This window comes from Pistacia vera, unplaced genomic scaffold (genome assembly GCF_008641045.1).
Source record: "Pistacia vera cultivar Batoury unplaced genomic scaffold, PisVer_v2 Contig577, whole genome shotgun sequence".
Classification (NCBI taxonomy): Eukaryota; Viridiplantae; Streptophyta; class Magnoliopsida; order Sapindales; family Anacardiaceae; genus Pistacia; species Pistacia vera.
This window is the reverse complement of record NW_022196420.1, coordinates 335,798-357,131: the sequence shown is the minus strand read 5'-3', so window position 1 is coordinate 357,131 and position 21,334 is coordinate 335,798. Positions and strand designations below refer to the sequence as shown.

Here is a 21,334-nt window from a genome sequence, read left to right as displayed (position 1 = left end):
TTCTATTTATAGTAACCAAGGTGACATGATCTAACATTGAATACTATTTTATTCTTCTATACATGCATCTTCCAATCAACTTGACAGCTACGTTTTGGAATTTTATATGTTTATGTAATTTTCAACTAGAATTTGTGATTCAATCGTTATCTAATTAATGGTACACAGTATTAGAAAGGTCATTTTCTTTACCGTGTAAAAAAATCTGTAGGGTTGAATATATAACAGATTTTGACTTTATTAACATATAGATTAGGCTTAATTCTTTTTATAATCTTACAAACTGTCATCTTTACACCAATATAATCTGCTTTAGAGCCATTTTCATGTTTAATCATTCTCTCTAGACTTAAAATTTGAAGTTTTGAACCTCGTTTCTGAACTGCAAACAACTTGACGTTAACTTTCGCGTATAAATGGATTATTGGTCTATTATATCTGTACTTAAAATTTGTACATTAAGAAACTTTTCATTTTTCATGTTCTTTTTGTCGTATCTTTTAACAAAGGAGGCGGCGAGATTGTGAATTCTATATAGTGCTGATAATGGATAAGACATCCCACTGAGCAAGCAGAGAAATTGTATATATTTTAAGCCAATTTGCCAGAGAAGGATCGGTGGGTTCGCCTACTTATGATAATGCACTAATGCTCATAAATCTTGACAAGTTGAAGTGTGCATTACAGCTCTTGAGACGTACTTTTTTTCTTTCTGAATCCGGCGGTCAAGGGAAATCTGGTCAATATTGATGGGAATGTGAGGAATTAAGAAGGTGCCACGCCAACTCAATAGTTCTTTTTTGGTGGCTTTGACCGATCCATTCATAAATGCATTACAGTAAAGATGATAGAGAAAGAGGTAATAATAAATTAATATATCTTTCTTGTGTTTTTGTCCTCTAGAATCTAAGATCCGATAAGGCAATGCGGAATAAAATAACAAACGGATTTCAACTGGACATGTTATGCGGCTGATAGAAGACTATACATCAAAGTTGAAAAAATTGTTTAATTAGACCATTTCTTTCCTGTCTTGATATATATTTAGGCACGCATCCTGAGATCTAGTTAAGAATATTTAAATCAATTGCTTCAATGTAAGAAAAACTTGCTAAAACAAGCAAAATATCAGATTTAATATTATTACCGAACGAGCTATAATGACTAAGAAATTACCGTGTTTGACATATTTTGGCTATAAAATTATTGTGTTTGATATTTGAATCCTACAGTATTTGAAATATTATATTTGGCGAGAATGTCATAGATTACCCCTAAAATTTTCGAATTTATCATTCAAATGATAAGTTTTTAAACTTTGAAGGTTTATAAAATAAAGCCAAGGGTCATTAATATAAGGTGTTTGACATATATTATGGCTATGAATCCTACCATGTTTGACATATTATGCCTAATGTCTTAGGTTGGGAGTTTCACACCGAAAAAATTAACTTATTAGGTGGAGGGACTCCTCCCTTTATAAGCCCAAGACCTCCTCTCTAATAAGCTTCTGATATGAGATTCAGTTACATTCTCTCTCACCCAAAGCCTAAGACCTCCTCCCCATTGCGCTTCCGATATGGGATTCGGTTACATTCTCCCCCACCCAATATTGTGATGCCCTCGTCACAGGTGGGTCCCCTGTCTACCCGTCCACCTCACTTTCGTGTAAACCCACAATCACATTTAGACGCCCTTATGTGGACGCTTGACAAGACTTCAAAAGACAGGTTGAGTCCGCCCTAATAACACTTGTCACAGGTTGAAAGTTTTACATCCAAAAGACTAACCTATTAAATGGGTGGACTCCCTCACTTTATAAGCTCAAGACCTCCCCAATATGCTTTCAATGGGGATTCCATTACACTTAGCTGTTTGTGAGAAATGTTATTCAAATGTCTCAAATATTTGCTTTTCATTATTTACATTTATATGGTCAACTTTAATTCAACTGAACAAGTAAAAGTATGTCGTACATGGAGTTCGTAATGGAGTTGAAAAGATTAGTTGGAAGCAAATTTTAGATATGTAAAACGAGGAAGCTGCCGCACAGACAAAATTGTAGGTTATTGATCAATAATTGAATCGATTAACTCTTAACCATAATCAACATTAATATTGTGATGAAAGAGTAATTATACATTAATTACGTTCTAAACACATTTTAAGAATAACAGCCTTACTCATGCTATAAATATGCAGCAACTCAAACAACTGGATAGGATTATGGATCAAGTGGACATCTTTAATTCCCCGAAAACGCCAAGGCGGCTACGTCAGGATATTTTTTCTTCATCAGTTCTCATCCACTTGAGTCAACTCATTCATATCAGGCCGGCTACATCAGGATATTTTCTCACACCATATTTTTGCATTGTGATGATTCATCGGTTTTGTCAGAGGCTGGAAACAATACTAATTCTATAAAACAGACTGAAAATTTTATTCATTAAGATTGAATACAACGCTAACTAAAACAATGTCTATACCTTTTTCACATTTTCATTCCTGGTGCATACATTATTTGCATAATTTGCATTCATTTTGTCAGAAAACAGAGTGTATATGGTGTCCCCAGCACATTATTTGTATTTAGTGGAGTAAACGACTTTTTTCCACCCAAGATTTGTCTTAATGACCCTTTCTCACTAAAAACATTTTAAAATACCTCTTTTTCACCCAAAGTTAATGTTTTGTTTACTATCTAAAGCAGATTTCGACTACAAAAATTCTCTTTGTCTCTATCATTTGAACCTTTGGTCTCCTCTATATAAAACCGCTCTCACTCTGGCACCTGATTTCTCATTGATTGCCGACCACCGCAAAGCTAGAATTTCCTTTTCTTAGCCGATTTTCAACTGATTCTGACGGTTGAATATTTAACCGGTAATTACCATTTAATCTACTGGCCTCCACTATACAAAACCCCTCTTACCCTAACTCCTGGTAACTTGCTGAATGCCAATTGAGAAAGTGAAGTATAGTTTGGGTATTAACGGAATATAAACTTTGGGTGGAAAGTGGTATTTTGAAACTTTTTGGGTAGGAAAGTGTCATTAAGGCAAACCTTGGGTGGAAAAAAGTTTTTACTCTATTTAGTGCCTCATTTTATCATAAAATAGTGCATATGGTCCCAAATGCTTAATTGTTTATTGCTGATCTGCCTTTCTTGACTTCTCAACGCTCCCAAAAGAGAAAATCTAGAATTATAAATACCCCAACAAACCACCAATTGTTAAAGCTCAAATGGCTTCTCACAAAGCATTGATTTCACTCCATTTGTTCACATTCACTCTTCTTTACCTTGCCTTTACCACTCTATCCCAAGTCCCTAAAAACCAGACCTTCAAATTCATCAACCAAGGTGATTTCGGAGACCGAATAATCGAATACGATGCTAGCTACCGTGTTATCCGAAACGATGTTTACACCTTTTACACATTTCCATTTCGCCTATGCTTCTACAACACCACTCCTGATGCTTACATTTTCGCCATCCGGGCCGGCATCCCCGACGACGAAAGCCTTATGCGTTGGGTTTGGGACGCCAACCGCAACGATCCGGTGCACGAAAACGCCACGCTGACGTTCGGTCAGGATGGAAACTTTGTGTTAGCCGACGCGGACGGTCGCGTGGTGTGGCAAACAAACACAACCAATAAAGGTGTCACTGGCATCAAGTTGCTACCAAATGGTAACTTAGTGCTGCATGATAAGAATGGGAAATTCATATGGCAAAGTTTTGATCATCCCACTGATACTTTATTAGCGGGCCAGTCGGTTAAAATCAACGGTGTTAACAAGCTTGTTAGCCGAACTTCTGACATGATCGGCTCCGGTGGACCTTACAGTATAGTTCTTGATCATAAGGGGTTCACCATGTTTGTAAATAATTCAGGTCAGCAACTTATATATGGAGGCTGGCCGGAAACTGATTATGGAAGCATCATAACCTTCGATGTTGTACCTGAGAATGATGAAGCAACCGCATATGAGCTAGTCCTGACTGTAAACCAGGATCAGGCGCCGGCTGCACCGGCACCCGCCAATGGGCGCCGTCTCCTTCAGGTTCGTCCTATAGGTAATGGGGCGCAAATTAACCTCAATAAACTCAATTACAATGCTACATATTCATTCCTGCGGCTTGATTCAGATGGGAATCTAAAGGCCTTCACTTATTATGACAAAGTGAGTTATCTAAAATGGGAAGAGAGTTTTGCATTCTTTTCAAGTTACTTCGTGAGGGAATGTGCATTGCCATCAAAGTGTGGCACATACGGGTTATGTGACAAGAGGATGTGCGTGGCCTGCCCAACCCGAAAGGGGCTGCTGGGATGGAGCGAAAGCTGCATGCCGCCGAAGGTGCCACCGTGCGGGAAAGGGGCTAAGGTTGGTTACTATAAGATTGTGGGGGTGGAGCATTTTCTGAATCCATATTTGAACGACGGAGAGGGGCCAATGAAGGTTGCAGAATGTAGAGACAAATGTAACAAGGATTGCAAGTGTTTGGGATTTTTCTACAAGGAAGATAGTTCAAAATGCTTGCTTGCACCAATGCTTGGAACTCTCATTAAAGATCAGAATACTTCAGTGGGATATATCAAGTATGGAGTGTAAATTTGTTTATGAGAATTAATCCAACCAAATAAAAAAGGATTTTAATGCTTTCTATTAGTATTGTGTACTTCTGAATTTAGGAAAGGTTTTTATTGCAAAAGTTGTATCATGTCAATAATCAAATGTTGAGTACAGCGTACTGGGTAAGTTCTTTTTTAGTCCTATCAAGGTAACTTTGTAGAGCAAACTGACCCTCCCATAAGTATTATTGGATCAGCCAAAGAGCACAGTTGAAGGGCTGGGTTGATTTCAAATGCTACATATATATGATAATTATCTTCACTATTATGAGTCTTTGCCCATAAGTTAATCATATTGTGGCTTAATACTAGTGAGTAGTGACATTAATACTTGAGTAACACTAGCCTTTCAGAGAGGTATACAAAGAACCATACAAAGAGACAATTCTTGCCTTTAAAAGAAGGAAAAAAGAGAGAAAGAGAAAGTGAAAGACAATCATGAATTTTAAGAGTAGAGATTGTCTTTTTGTAAGACTAGTGTTACTCTTTATACTTTTGTTCAATGTTTCTTGATCAACTTTTGCCTCGTTATGGACAAAATAGAAAGGCTTTAGCCTTAATTAGAACACTGAACTGAGCATGAGATAAAGTGGAAAATAATTTAAACAAGAGCAGAGGTACAGGATGCTAGCTGAACCGAACAATAAGTCAACTAAAATATTACCTGGGAAGACAGAAGCATTTAATTTGTGGGTGTGTATAAAAATTCAAAAAACATATAGGATTTGATTGAAAAATACTCTCAGTCTGTTTTCAAGATAAATGCAATAGCAAACATTCATTGCAAAACATGCTATGAATATGAATACCATTTGCTTCAAAATGTTCTTAGCATTTTTTTTATTGTAAAGAAATGAAAAAATAAATAAAAAATAAAAACAGATTGATTTGAAAAATGTTTTACACAAGTTTTCAAGAAAACAACATGAAGGCCTGTTCATTAAAAATAGATAGGCCTATCCCAATTGGGCTTTTCTACTTCCAAATACACCCCACCTATTTCCTAAAATTCCCCTTACTGTCTCTCAAACATCTGCATAATGAGAAAAACTTGGTAAAAGGCATTCATCAACCAATTGGAGATAGAAGTGTAAACTTTATAGTTTTCTTAGAGTTGAATGAAAAAAAATAGTGATCAATTAAATGAAGTGATTGACCAGTAAAAATAATAATAATATTATATTAATATTCAAAAAATGGAATCAACTTTCAATAAAGAAGATAATATTGAAAAACCTATTTTAGATCAAAATGTGTACCCAAACTCAATGGTATATATGTTGTGAAAACAAAAGCTAGATTCTCTTTAACAATAAAAAAATCTACAACTTTTCTTATTTGAATGTCTAATACTTAATCTTATTATATCATTATAAATTTTAACACAAAGAAAACAAAACCTAATTCAATCCAGATAAGATTTGGATAAAATTACTTATGTAACACCCACTTGTGATTGGATGGATAGAGACCGCACTCCATAGTCTTAAGTTCGTGTTGTACGAAGAAGTGGTCATTTACTATACAAAAAAAAAAAAAAAAAAAAAAAAAAATTACTTATGTAACTTTGAAAAAATTTACATTGTTGATGGGGAATCAAAGTTGGCATGATTGTGAGTGGTGACCAATCCTTTTGTTGAAATGTTGATTGACCAAAAATTTTCAAGTCCCAACAATATGAGGAATCAACCTTTTGGGTGCAATTTAATAAAAATATAACCATTCTCAAATCTCTCTAGGATTTGGATATAAAGTTGGATCACCTTTTTTCCACCTAGGAATACTTTAATATTTTAATTAACCTTTCACTAACAAAATAAAGAATTATATAATCAATTAATTAAATTATAGGTTTATGGGAGCATGATGTTGAGATTATTGATGATTAAAATATTTAGTGGCACAAAGTCTTCTAAATAATTAATTAAGTAGGTTAGTTGTCATTTATATATAGTTCAATTCCAATAATTGTCGTAGGTAATCTCCCTATGAAGGACCTTCATGGCCTTGTAACCTCTTGCAACCCAACTATTTATAAATTATTATATACATATAAACTCTTACCATGCAATGAAAATTAAGTGTTTTGTTATTCACATAAGAAAGCTATACCTAGTGTCAATTCTAATTATTTAGTATGATTAAAATTTTTTTTACTTGACCACCATTAGGAGGCCTGATGTAAAAGAGTCAAATGAGTTTCTATAAGCTCTTGAGTTTGAGTCCCTTTAAGTACTAATAAGGATGATCACTAGTATTTTTACTTGACCAACAATTCTAGCCCTCGGAGGATTAATTGAGTTACGTGCAAGCTGGTTTGGACATCTTCGATTATTAAAAAAAAAAAAATTATTTTACCTAACTTTCAATACGATTTTTTTTTTAAAATTTTTTACTTGTAAAACGGTTAAAAGTTGTTTTCTTTTAATCTTTATTGTTATTATTATGATGAAATCGAATACCATTTTTTTTTTTTTTTTTTTTAAAAGATGTATATAAGAAGTTGTTCAATTTTTTTTTTTTAATTAAGTCTTATCTTTGTGTAATTTTATAGTAGTACAACTAGGGTTTAATTTCAGTCTTGATGTGAGTAGAATAATACATTTCAAGATCTATCTTGAAGCTAAGATTATAAAAGATCTGTTTTGATAAAATTATGGAAAATGATATTGATTAATTTACAGAATAATAAAATTGAAGTTATGTTTTTGATTTTAATATGTAACTTGTAAAAAGCAATAATTTAAGGATTGAATGTGGAAGATTTTGTTGTTTTTCTTATCAATGCTTTCACAAACCCAAGTCCTAACAATTACAAATGAATATGATTATTGCTTTCTGTTTATTCCAAGAAACAATCAAATTCAACATTCTTATGAAATCGAAATCAACAATGATAGTAAAAGTAGTGGTAGTAATCAAAGTAATAAGGACTAACAAAAGTAAGGGAATAAGGGTACTAGCAATAGTAATTGTGAAACTAACCTCAAGATATTGACTTGACGGTCAAGAAAGTTTGCTCTTTTTATTGACTTCTTGGGTTCGAACCTTGGGACTACCTACCATATTTGTGATTTATCTAGTCCTTTGAACGTATAGGGTGTTTAATGAATTCTGGAGATTAGTCGAGGTACGTGCAAGCTACCCAGACACCCCAGTTATTAAAAAAAAAAAAAAAAAAAAAAAAAAAATTGTGAAACCAAATAATTTTAATAAAACTATTGCTGGTACTACTGGCAATGGTAAAACAATAGTAATAAGTTCTAATAAAAAAACTATTGTTACTTATCTCATTGCTTAAAATTATGTTAAAATTGATATGCAATGATACTATTTTGTAGTTTAGTTACGATACGAAAACTAAATACGTAGATTAGGCCTTGGACTTGATTAGGGCTGCAAACGAATCGAGCTCTTCGATTCGACTTGATAACAAACTGTTCACAAATAGTTCGATGTTCATTCGATAATGTGTTCAATTCGAGTTCGAACATGGGGTGTTCGTTTGATTATGTTCGTAAACATACTGCGTTCGAGTGATCCATCCGTTCGCGAACACTCTGTTCGCTTATTTGTTTGTTTATATTCGAAAATATGATACACATTATTATATATATTTATATGGTGCTAAGTTTATCAAGGATTTTTTATGAATTAGTGTTAAAAATGCAATTCTTTTGACTTTAAGGTCCTTAGTTTGAGTTACATTAATATCATATTTATATTTTTTCTTTTTTTTTCTTTTTTATATAATGTTTGGTTTAGTCTGGATGATTTTTTTTTAATGGTAATCAATAATAAAATATTATGATGGTTTTGTTTTTTGTTTTTTTTTTATATATATAATATGTTTGGATTTTTTTTTTCCAATGTCATCAATAATTAATATATAGTATATAACATTTTAATTAATAAATAATAAATTATTATGATACATAGCATGCCAAATTTAATAACTAATAGCTTCATATTTTTCCAAATGTAATCAATATTAAATATTATGAGATATAACATTTAATAATAAATAATATAGTAGTATAAATTGATGAACATAACATATTGTATAATCAATGATAAAATAACATGACAAATTTAATAACTAATAGCTTAATAAAATATAGTATGGTAAATTATGAATATAACATATTGTATAATCAATTGATATATAGCATGCAAATTTAATAACATATAGCTTAATTAAACCTAAATTATAATATATATATATATATATATATATATATATATATATATATATATATATATAAAATAAAAGCCCAATAATCAAAAACTAACCCGGCCCAGCCCAAAATTGGTGTATATTTTTTATTCAAATGAGTTATTCAAACATGTATTTACAAGTTATTCGAATGATTAGTTGAACGATCATGAATAACTCGTTTTGTTAATTGAATGAACTCGAACGATCATTTTATGTTCGTTTGAGTTCGAACAACCCTTTATGCTTATCGAATGATTTTTGAATGTTGGTGTTCGTTCATGTTCAGTTCGTTTGCAACCCTAGGCTTGATTAACAATACGCAAAGCAAGAATAATAATAAGCTATAGCGATTGACATGGTTCACCACAAATTGGGTTACATTTATGGTGTCGTTATGATATAGTATTTTGCATTATAAATCAATGGAATTCAATAAGACGATAACACTTGCTTGTATTCTAATTTCTCTTTTGGCTTATATAGCTCCTCTCTTTGGTGTTTAATCAACCTTTTGTTGATTTCACTTAATTAATTCTTATGGGGTTAAGGCTCGTGTTACAGTTGTAGTTTTCCTTGCATTAATCAATCATTCTTTTAATAAGACTTTTCTAAGGAAATATAAATCCAGAGAGAACTTTCCTATGCAACCTTCTTCAAAAAATCCTTTCAAAATAAACATTATAACGACATTATAATGAGTCACCAAACATTAGAGTACTAACAAAGCTATTGCTAATAATGACAATATCAATAATATTGTCATTATTAGATTGATATTGTCATTATTAGCAATATAGTAATAATGATAATAAAATTAATGGATTTTGAAAGTAAAAAAAAATGTATAATACTTACCAATTTTTATTTTTATTTTTTTTATAAAAGGATAGTGTTAAATAATAATAATAGTCATACTGGTGGGATCAAATTAATTTTGTTACTACGAAAAGGTTATAACTTAATAGAGTTATAACTATAAAAATTATTGTTTTGATTTCTTATTTTATAGATAATGTTTTATTAGTATTAGGACTTCAAATCATGTTTTAGTAATACAGTAAAATCTCTCTATAGTCATAATGGTGAGATCAAACTAATTTATTATTTTAAGTAGGTTATAACTTAATAGAGTTGTAGTTACAAAAATTACTGTTTTGATTTTTGATTTTATAATTCATGTTTTAATAATATGTATTAAGATTTCAATTTATTGTTTTAGTAATCATTGCTGCAATTAAATAAGAAGAGAAAAGAAATTATCTTGAGGATGATAGTATGGAAATAAAAAAAAGTTTCGTGCCAAGAAACTTTAAACATACTTGAGAAATTAGAAATGTTTTGGCTTCAATAAGAAGGTGTCCATGCTAGTGAGCTATTACGTACAAGCAAGTTAAAAGGTGTGGTAACAACTCTAAAACATAAATCATTGTCTCAAACAACTTTAGATAAATATTTTATTTCATCTTACACTTTTAATGTAATATAACATATATTTATTTTATTTTTTTTACAAAATATACAGATAATTATTACTATATGGAGGCAACTTTCTTAGGACGAAAATTAGAAAAAATGATAATTTATTACGATGTGGAGTTTATTTTTATTTATAACTATCATAAGTTAGGACTAAAACTTTTTTATGACTACATAGAGATTATTCATATATAGAGTATTACTATAGAAAAGTTTTACTGTATTAGGATTTCAATTAATTGTTTTAGTAGTATTAAGATTCAAGTTACAAATGAAGTGGATGAGGAGAATAAAAAAGTCATTGCAGAATTGAGTGATCGGATTTAACAACTTCATTACATTAAGCGAATGGATATTAATATTTTCTTCAATCATTTAAATGAGCAATAAGTCATTTATACTTTAACAGAAGAAGAAATAATTGTTGCAATTAAACAAGAAGAGGAAGGAGATAATCTTGATGATGATAGTATATAAATACAAAAAGTTCTGTGCCAAGAAGCTCTAAACATACTTGAAAAGCTAAAAAAATGTTTTGGCTTCAACAATAAGGTGTCTATGCTTGTGAGTTTTTACATACTTGTAAGTTAAAAGATGTGGTAACAATTTTAAAACCTAAATCATTGTCCTAAACAATTTTAGATAAATATTTTAGTTTATCTTAAACCTTTAATGTAACATAACATATATTTTTTGTAATATACAAATAAGTATTACTATATGGAGGCAAGTTCCTTAAGATAAGACCTAAAAAAATTATAACTTACTACAATGTGAAATTTATTCTTATTTATAACTGGCATAAGTTAGGACCATAATGTTTTATAACTACATGAAGATTATTCCTATATAGAATATCACTACAGAGAGATTCTACTTTATATATATNACTAATAATAATAAGCTATAGCGATTGACGTGGTTCACCACAAATTGGGTTACATTTATGGTGTCGTTATGATACAGTACTTTTCATTATAAATCAATGGAATTCAATAAGACAATAACACTTGCTTGTTTTCTAATTTCTCTTTTGGCTTATATAGCTCCTCTCTTTGGTGTTTAATCAACCTTTTGTTGGTTGTTAAGGCTCGTGTTACAGTTGTAGTTTTCCTTGCATTAATCAATCATTCTTTTAATAAGACTTTCTAAGGAAATATAAATCCAGAGAGAACTTTCCTATGCAACCTTCTTCAAAAAAATCCTTTCAAAATAAACATTATAATGACATTATAATGAGTCACCAAACATTAGAGTACTAACAAAGCTATTGCTAATAATGACAATATCAATAATATTGTCATTATTAGCAATATAGTAATAATAATAATGATAATAATAATAATAAAATTAATTGATTTTGAAAGTAAAAAAATGTATATTACTTAGCAATTTTTTTTTTCTTTTTATAAAAGGATAGTGTTAAATAATAATAATAATAGTCATATTGGTGGGATCAAATTAATTTTGTTACTACGAGGAGGTTATAACTTAATAAAGTTATAGCTATAAAAATTATTGTTTTGATTTCTTATTTTATAGATTATGTTTTATTAGTATTAGGATTTCAAATCATGTTTTAGTAATACAGTAAAACCTCTCTACAATCATAATGATGAGATCAAATTAATTTATTATTTTAAGTAGGTTATATCTTAACAGAGTTGTAGTTACAAAAATTACTGTTTTGGTTTTTGATTTTATAATTAATATTTTAATAGTATGTATTTAATTTTTAATTCATTGTTTTAGTAGTCATTGCTGCAATTAAATAAGAAGAGAAAAGAAATAATCTTAAGGATGATAGTACGGAAATAAAAAAAAGTTTCGTGTCAAGAAACAGTAAACATGTTTGAGAAATTAGAAATGTTTTGGCTGCAACAAGAAAGTGTCCATACTAGTGAGCTATTATGTACCCGCAAGTTAAAAGATGTGGTAATAACTCTAAAACATAAATCATTATCCCAAACAACTTTAGATAAATATTTTATTTCATTTTATACCTTTAATGTAACATAACACACACACACACACACACACATATATTTGTGCAAAATATATAGATAATTATTATTATATGGAGACAATTTTCTTAAGATGGAAATTAGAAAAATTATAATTTATTACAATGTGGAGTTTATTCTTATTTATAACTATCCTAAGTTAAGGACTAAAACTTTTTATGACTACATAGAGGTTATTCATATATAAAGTATTATTATAGAGAAGTTTTACTGTATTAGGATTTCAATTAATTGTTTTAGTAGTATTAGGATTCAAGTTACAAATGAAGTGGATGAGGAGAATAAAAAAGTCATTACAGAATTGAGTGATCAGAATTAACAACTTCACTACATTAATCGAATGGATATTAATGTTTTCTTCAATCATTTAAATGAGCAATAAGTCATTTATACTTTAATATAAGAAGAAATCATTGTTGCAATTAAGCAAGAAGGGGAAGGAGATAATTTTGATGATGGTAATATATAAATACAAAAAGTTATGTGTCAAGAAGCTCTAAACATACTTGAAAAGTTAAAAAAATATTTTGGCTTCAACAATAAGATGTCTATGCTGGCGAGTTTTTACATGCTTATAAGTTAAAAGATGTGGTAACAATTATAAAACCTAAATCATTGTCCTAAACAACTTTAGATAAATATTTTAGTTCATCTTAAACCTTTAATGTAACATAACATATATTTTTTGCAATATACAAATAATTATTTTTATATGGAGGCAAGTTTCTCAAGATGAAATCTAGAAAAAATTATAACTTACTACAATGTAAAATTTATTATTATTTATAACTGGCCAAAGTTAGGACCATAATGTTTTATAACTACATGAAGGTTATTCCTATATAGAATATTACTATAGAGAGGTTCTACGACTATATATATATATATATATGCCCATAAAAACATTTTTTACATCTATTGTACCAAGTATTTATAATATTAAAATTTTAGATATGTTTTTTTATTTAATTCTCAACAATTTTTTGTTTTGTTTTTACCATATTTTTTGCATTCAATTAAAACAAGGGGTGTTAGTCGAGCCGAGCCAAGCTGCTTGCGAGCGGCTCGGCTAGGCTTTGTTCGGCTACAATGTCGAGTCGAATTCAATAGAACTTGGCTCGAAAAGCTTGAGCTCAAGTTCAAGCTCGATCTCGACAAGTCGTTGGAAAAAATGGAAAAGTGGAGAGATTTTTTGTGAGCTCAAGCTCGAGCTCAAATTTCCAAGCTCGAGCTCAACAATATAGCAAACGAGTTGAGTTTGATTAGCTCAAAGCTCGACTCAACTCGACTCGACCTCGGCTCGGCTCGGTTCATTACACCCCTACAAAACTAGATATAAATAGCACTTTAACAACTCCACTCAATAACATAAGAGAGATTTGGAAGCAAAATGCCACTTTACTTGTCATTATGAAAGGTCTTATCAAACCCATCTCATTGATTAATGCCCTTTCGACAAAATAATTTAGGAGATTTATTTCTATAACGAAATTAATGAAAAAGATCTCAGAAGATCCACACAAGCGTCACCACGAAAAGAATTGTGCTACCAAAACTTGATTAGTTGATTATCAGTTTATCACTCTCTTGTTCTTCCTTAATGGGCACTAAACCAACTTGCACGCTAATTTCATTTCATGCCAAAATTTAGCCTTGCGATTAATTAGTAGCCATATTTTCTTCTTTAAATGCCTTTTTTTTTTTACTAACAAAAACCAGTTTTGTTTTTTAATCAAACACTTTTTTTTTTTTAATATTGAAATATTGTATATATAAATTAAAATTTTTGATTATATGCTTTTTCGGTGTTATGCTTGAAAAACAATTAAGAAAACATAAGAGATCTTGAAAATACTAATGTTTGTATTTAGAAAACAAGATCTTGAAAATAGACAAAACTCTTCTACTTTTATTTTATTTTATTTTTAAAACATAAAGTGCATTTTCCTGTTTTTGCTTTAATAAGCACTAAACAAGAATATTTGACTAAAATAATGCAATTACTCTCAACAACTCTTCATCTATCTTAATCTAATGATTTGGAAAGTTTTAAAACCAGCAATATTAATAAATACTATTACTTTTTGGATCAAAATCTAATTACTGAATAAAATACATGAACTATCTACTCCATTTTATTAAGTCAATTTTTAAATAACAAGATCTCAAAAAACCCTGTTGACCTTTATATCTTTTAATTTTCCAAGAATAAATAAAATCCTGCAATTGCATGCATGAACTCATCAAATGGATCGAAGAAGCTCATTTTACGAGAATTAATTGATGGCTGAAACAGGATACAAGAGTGTTAATAAAATTAGAAAAATGTTTTGTTTACAATCTAATCTCACAACTTTCTCTTACAATTATAATGTCTCACAACTTTCTCTTACAACTATAATGTATCAGTAGATTGATATTATCATGTCAGCTCACACTATACCCAAGACACCCAATATTATAAAAGAGTCAATTATTATATTAGTAACCACAAATAATAAACATATTGAATATGAAAACAATATAACTAAATGTCAATAAAATAATAATACAATAAAATTAACAATACCAATAACGTGATCACATGTAAGAGATCCTTCAGAATAATAGAAAGAGATTCGGTAAAGAATACAATCTTAGGATGAATGCTGAGGCCTATGTAATACACAATTTCCTTAAAACAGATTTGCCTCATTCACTTAGTGCATAAGGATTTGAGCAGCATCTGTTTCCTAAGATACAACGACAGATGAATAGTAAGAGAAGCACCACTCTTCTATTCTAACAAGCTGAATTAAACCTTAACTCCAACAAAGGAAAACTTTAACTGGAGAGAAAATAAGAGATTGAAAGAATTTTCAATTTTTGTGTGTTAAGAATGAGAGGAAAAATACCTTTTTATACTACTCAAAGTGGGACAAAACATTCAATTCCACCATTATTTTCAACCTTTTTACTTCCAACTTTAAAACCTCTTCCATTAATCCACTAACCTTTTACCTTTCAAATTCCCAACTTATATCACCACATCTCATTTCATTCAATTTAACTAATAAATTCCAACACCTAATGCACTACGAAAAACGAACGGTCATTCCCTATAAAGGAATGACCGTGTTCCTTATGAAGGAACAATTATTCTTTCTTATGAAAGAACAACTATTCCTTCATAAGGAATGACTATTCCTTGAGGAACAATTATTCCTCATGACTATTTCTTCATAAGAAATTACTATTTCTTTTACAATGAATGATTGTTCTTTCATAAGGAATAACCGTTCCCTATAAAGGAACGACTGAACTATAAAGGAACAACTATTCCTTATGATTGTTCTTTCATAAGGAATGACTATTCCTTTCACAAGAAGTGATTGTTTCTTCATAAGGAACAACAGTTCCCTATGAAGGAATGATCTTTTCTTTGGTTTAGTCAAAATTATTTTGTGTCTTGGGTGTGGTGAAGTTAACTTGACAGTGCTAACTTAACTGCTACGTTAAGGTTATAAGAGAAGTTTGTGAGAATAGGTTGTAAGCATAACATTACTCATAAAATTAATCCTTTAAGCTGTGTGTGCATGTATCTGATAATTAAAAAAAAAAAAAAAAATCCAAAAGTAAGAAAGGGTAAAATAAAGTAAAAGAAAATCGAAAGAAAACAAAAAACATCACTAACACTAGAAGATTTAGATATTGTTTTAGAATCATGATTCTGCATTATCAACAGTGATGATTTGTGGTAGTAATGGTTGTGGTGACTATCATTATAATAAAGATATATATATATATATATATATATATAATTGTTATTGTTACACTGCATTTTCAGCCTTCTACGAATGCTTAATCAGAGTTCAACACATGGCTGTGGTTTCATGGTTTGGAAGAGATCAAAGTATTGGAAATGCCTTTAGAATCTTTTGTATTCAACCAAGCTGTTATGTGTTCATAATTAATTGTTAATTAATTAATTTAATTAAAATCTTTGAGGGTCAACCAGCTCATCTAATTGATACTGTTTAAGCCTAATCCTCCACCTTTATGCAGTCAAAATCATATCAAAAAAATTTCTTTAATAATACTAGGAGTGCATGGATGATTTTTGAAGATTTTATACACTTGAACCCAACAACAATCTCTTAGTAAAATTACGAATTCAGTCATAAAATCAGTGAATTATTAAAGTTATTGGTTTCAACTAAGATATTTAAAGGTTGAAATCTGACATATTTTATATTATAAGTTTCTTGACTACAAAGTTATGAATATAATTTTTAATTTAAAGGTCGACGAATGTAAAGAAAGAAGATTGAGAGATTTATGACATAAAAAATTTACCATTTAGATATTAACCCAGGGAATTACGTACTTTTATTCTTCTACGCAATAATAAATTGAAGTTTAGATAAACTTACAAAATTTATATTCTTTTATGAACTAAACCAAATGATGTTTTTAGGAATATAGAATTTAACAATCTCTGGATGACCAAGTGATTTGATAGACTCTTGGGTATATTATTAAAGAGGTCTTGAGTTCGAATCCTTCTTCTATTCTTAATAGGGATAGTCATTAAAATTCTTATACGACCGATAGTACAGGGTCTTAAGAGATTAGTTAAGGTGCACGTAAGCTGACCTGTACATCTCGATCATATATATATATATAATTGGGTACCAATTTCAGTGCTGGGAAATTATAGTTTTTCTTGGCTTGAAAAGATTTTAATTTATGGATTGAAGAAAAAGGTTCAAAAGAGAATAAATTACGTTTATTGTTCGTTTAAATAGAAGCTACAAATTTATTATTAGTGCCCAAATTGTAGATGCATCACCTCTTGAACAAGACATGTTTAATGGAAACCATGGTCTGTATTATTTTTATATAATTTGGTATTGAGATATAAAATATTCGGGACAGCATCTTCGCCACGCAATCCCAATTTAATTAAAACCTCTTTCTGTACGGTCAGCAAGAAATTAAATCAAAAGCCTCCAAAATTAGAGTAAGAATACAGTCTTAACCATACCTTAATTATCTCTTTCCGTCATCAATTTGATGTTTCACATCATAATTTATTCACATTTTTTTCTATTTCTTTTACGTTTCTTACCCAACAACAAACTCCCTAGTATTATTGACAAATCCGAAAGTAAGTTCCTGTCAGCAAATTAAGGATGCATATGGTTTTTATTTTTCTTTATAATAAAAAATAGAGTAAATGATTTTTTTCCCACCCAAATAATAGTTTAATGACATTTTTTCACCCACAAACTTTTAAATAACTACTTTATTATCCAAATTTATATTCCATTTCTGATTTCGGCGTCGTTATGACACCATATCACCACCATTTTCTTCCATGATTATCACTTACTAAAATCTCTCAAACCCTATTTTTACTAACCCTGCCAATCATTGGTAATCGAGTGATTAGGGTTTGCGCTACCGTCTTTCCCAAGTCAAATTTCGATTGATCCCAACCACCAAAATCTAATCTTCCACCACCAAAAGACTCAACGACTTCTCATCTTCAAAAGCCCTAACAACCTAGACCAAGTTTACTTTTAGTTCGTCACCGGAATATAAATTTGGATAGTAAAATGACATTTTAAAAGTATGTGAGTAAAAAAGTGTCATTAATCCATTATTTGGGTGACAAAAAGTCGTTTACTCTAAAAAATAAATAAAAAAAACTTGAATGGGCAATTAGAATTTAGAATCATTCTAATCCCTTTTGAAGCCATCATATTTCACTTTAAAATAAAAATAAAAAACATAGTTAATTTGTTCAAACAAATAGTTGAAACCTAATCTAAGATATATTTTCTCTTATTTAAGGTTTGGTAGAGGAATAGAATTGTATAGGATTATAAATGCTTAATAAAAGAAACTCCAAATTTAAAATAAAATTATAGAAATTTGCATCTAAGAATTTTTTTATATATAGTAAGATTAATTTATAGGTTGTATAAAGGGTTGGGTTTACTAAAGTGAACCAAGCTGTAATTAACTCAGGTTATAAGCACAGGGGGAGCGGGGAGTTAGTGAGGAAGAGTTTTAAACCAAAGTGTTTATTAGGGTAATATAGTCTATAATGATTGCTTTGATGATGGAAGCGCAATTATAATATATAGAAAAAGGTAATAGTTAATGCTAATAGTACAATTAAAGGAAGAAAATAATGTAATAGCAAGAAAAAAGAGAGAGCTAAAGCAATTTGATAGGCCCCATTTCATGTCTCCTCATTAGCCCCATGATGTGATCTTCATTTTGTCCTCTCAATTCAATTACTCTCTCTTCCCTTCCCCTTTATTTCTCTCCCCAATTAAGATTCTTTTCCTCAAATTCATTCATGTTGCAGAACAAGTACCACTGATCGATGTCTAGTAACAAAGGAAAAGATGTTGCAGAAGGATCGTCTTCAAGATCCACTGCTGATCACCATAATCAACTAACTAATACTGCCGCTCCACCTCCTCTCAGCCGCTATGAGTCTCAAAAGAGGCGGGATTGGAACACTTTTGGGCAGTACTTGAGGAACCAGCGCCCTCCGGTGGCTCTTTCCCAGTGCAATTCCAATCACGTGCTTGATTTTCTTCGGTATCTTGACCAATTCGGGAAGACTAAGGTGCACTTACAGGGGTGCGTGTTTTTTGGTCAGCCTGAGCCACCGGGTCCTTGTTCTTGCCCGCTTAAACAAGCTTGGGGGAGCCTTGACGCTCTCATCGGCAGGCTTCGAGCGGCATACGAAGAGAACGGTGGCTTGCCGGAGACGAACCCGTTTGCAAGCGGAGGTATTCGGCTTTATTTGCGTGAAGTGAGGGACTCTCAAGCTAAGGCTAGAGGAATTCCATATAAGAAGAAAAAGAAGAAGAGGGTCATGACGACGACAATGAAGCCAAACGATGAGACTTCAAATTTTCCTATGCAATAAACTTGGTTCCTATTGCTTTTCCTATAGGAAAATGGTAACTTTTATTTCTTTGTTACATGATTATTAGTCCTTCTTCTTCTTCTAATTATTTCAAGTTAGATCCATCAAATAGGATGAGATTTGATTCATGAAATATTAATTATACAACAAAACAAACATTTAATTAATCATCAAACTCAACTATATGAATTCATGGTCTGCCCAGAATGATTTGTTGAAGCAATTGAAGTGGAAGAAAATGGTTGACCAGTTTTCATACATAATTTTTACATTGGAATTCAGGCCCCATCTCTCATTTCCTTTCATAATAAACCCTAGTCCAAAGGCCTCAAAAACCCTAATCTGTAGAGTAATTACTTTAATAGAAAAGACATAACAACTGTTTAAGTTACTCACTTTACCTTACCATTTTTAACAAACATTAGATATGCCATGAAAATCGAAGGATCTCCACCGCCCCCTCTCCCTCTCTTCCTCTCTTTGTCTCTCTCTTTCTTTCATACACAGACTTGAAATTTCACATAATTTTGTGGTTAATTTCTCAATTTAATATATCTCCTACAAACATGTTTGCTTTTCTTTAGTCTCTCCTACCTCTTTTGAGATTCCAGCATGATCTTGTGCCCGCCATGAATGGAGATAACATTGTATATAATGTTATCCTCTTCACAATATTATGAAAATTAAATTAGTTAATGGCTGAAGAAGATCTCGGGTAAGTGGGATAAACCAAATATCGCTTATTCAGCATTTTACATCAGCTACTCCTAAGATCTTACACCTATATATATATATATATATATATATATACAACCTGCAGGGATATTAATTAAATCTGATTATCTGTCTCTAATTATTTATAGTACTTTTTTTTATATATCTTTTATTTTTTTAATTAATTTAATTTCCATTAATTATGTGAATGTCCCTTTCCTTGTTAATTAATGTTATATGTAATTGACCTTTGTATAGAATCAAATTTGTCTTTTGTTTGCATTACAGAAGTGCTAATTAATGGCATTTTATTATATATTATTATTCAACCCACAAATGCTTTGCAGCTAATAATGTAGGGAGCGTTTGGACAAAGTTCGTTATGATTGATCAGACTGTATACAATATCTTGTTTATACATATTTGAAGCAATATGACAAAATCACTAGAATTAAGATTCCTAAATATACACATTTGTTTCAAAATTCCAAAATATTAGAATTAAGATTTCTAAATCTCTCTTATTTTGTATACAATTAACTTCATTTCTTGTTCTAATTGATTTCAGGCCTTTTCAAAAGCTCCAAGTATTGATTCAGCAATCATGTTCTGGAGCTCTATCGGACTGCAAACAAGTCTTCTTGGATGAAGTTCTTGAAGTACTACATCTTTATAGTTGAAGCAATCTAGCTATTAAGTTATCAGAATTAAAGCATGAAGTAATATATGGATCGAGATGGTGAAGGCAACAACCGAGTTAAGCTGAAGTCAGTAAGTTCCTTTCCTTTTTCCTCTCTTCCCTTTGATCTTCTGAATCATAATATTATCAAACATATATACATATATATAGTCAAGTTTGTTGCCCACAAACAATCTCCAAAAATATGTAAATTTATACTGCAGTTATGTTTCCGGATCTTTTAAACTTACAATATTGTGAAATTTTATGCAAGTATTCAGTATGATCTACTAGGTTGTTCAATGATCACACGTTTGTTTGTGAAAATTATCATAGAAGGAAAAGTTTTTGGGGGCCAAATGCCAACAAAATTCTGAGTCATTAAACATCTATTATATGTTTGTTTAAGAGTTTTAAATATTAATAAAACAGAAAGGCACCATCAGGATTGTCGAGACATCTAGTATTAGTTTCTTTAGATCATCCTATGTAAGTATCCCCCACTGAGACAATTTTTTTGTTTGTCCCACATCTTCATCTTCATAATGTCTTTTGGTTTAAGTTTCCATAGGATTCCTCTTCTTATTCTCAGTAGTAATTACATTAATATATACTTTTGTGTTGACCTATTTTTTCTTCATTATTTACTAT

The 21,334-nt window shown here is 30.6% G+C and overlaps 2 protein-coding genes across 2 annotated transcripts; both read left to right on the top strand.

The window, feature by feature from the left end:
• The first annotated feature begins 3,246 nt into the window (after positions 1–3,246).
• On the top strand, positions 3,247–4,836 carry LOC116109288 (EP1-like glycoprotein 2). Its single transcript, XM_031395521.1, has one exon. The coding sequence runs from the start codon at positions 3,247–3,249 to the stop codon at positions 4,615–4,617; it is 1,371 nt and encodes a 456-aa protein (XP_031251381.1). The 3' UTR covers positions 4,618–4,836.
• A 13,731-nt stretch (positions 4,837–18,567) lies between these two features.
• Positions 18,568–20,973, top strand: LOC116109276 (protein LIGHT-DEPENDENT SHORT HYPOCOTYLS 7-like). Its single transcript, XM_031395505.1, has 2 exons — positions 18,568–19,324; positions 20,573–20,973. The coding sequence occupies exon 1, from the start codon at positions 18,736–18,738 to the stop codon at positions 19,288–19,290; it is 555 nt and encodes a 184-aa protein (XP_031251365.1). The 5' UTR covers positions 18,568–18,735; the 3' UTR covers positions 19,291–19,324; positions 20,573–20,973.
• The last annotated feature ends 361 nt before the right edge of the window (positions 20,974–21,334 follow it).

What these genes read in the sequence shown, in the direction of transcription:
- LOC116109288 (XM_031395521.1), top strand. Translation starts at nt 3,247, where the DNA reads ATGGCTTCTCACAAAGCATTGATTTCACTCCATTTGTTCACATTCACT.
- LOC116109276 (XM_031395505.1), top strand. Translation starts at nt 18,736, where the DNA reads ATGTCTAGTAACAAAGGAAAAGATGTTGCAGAAGGATCGTCTTCAAGA.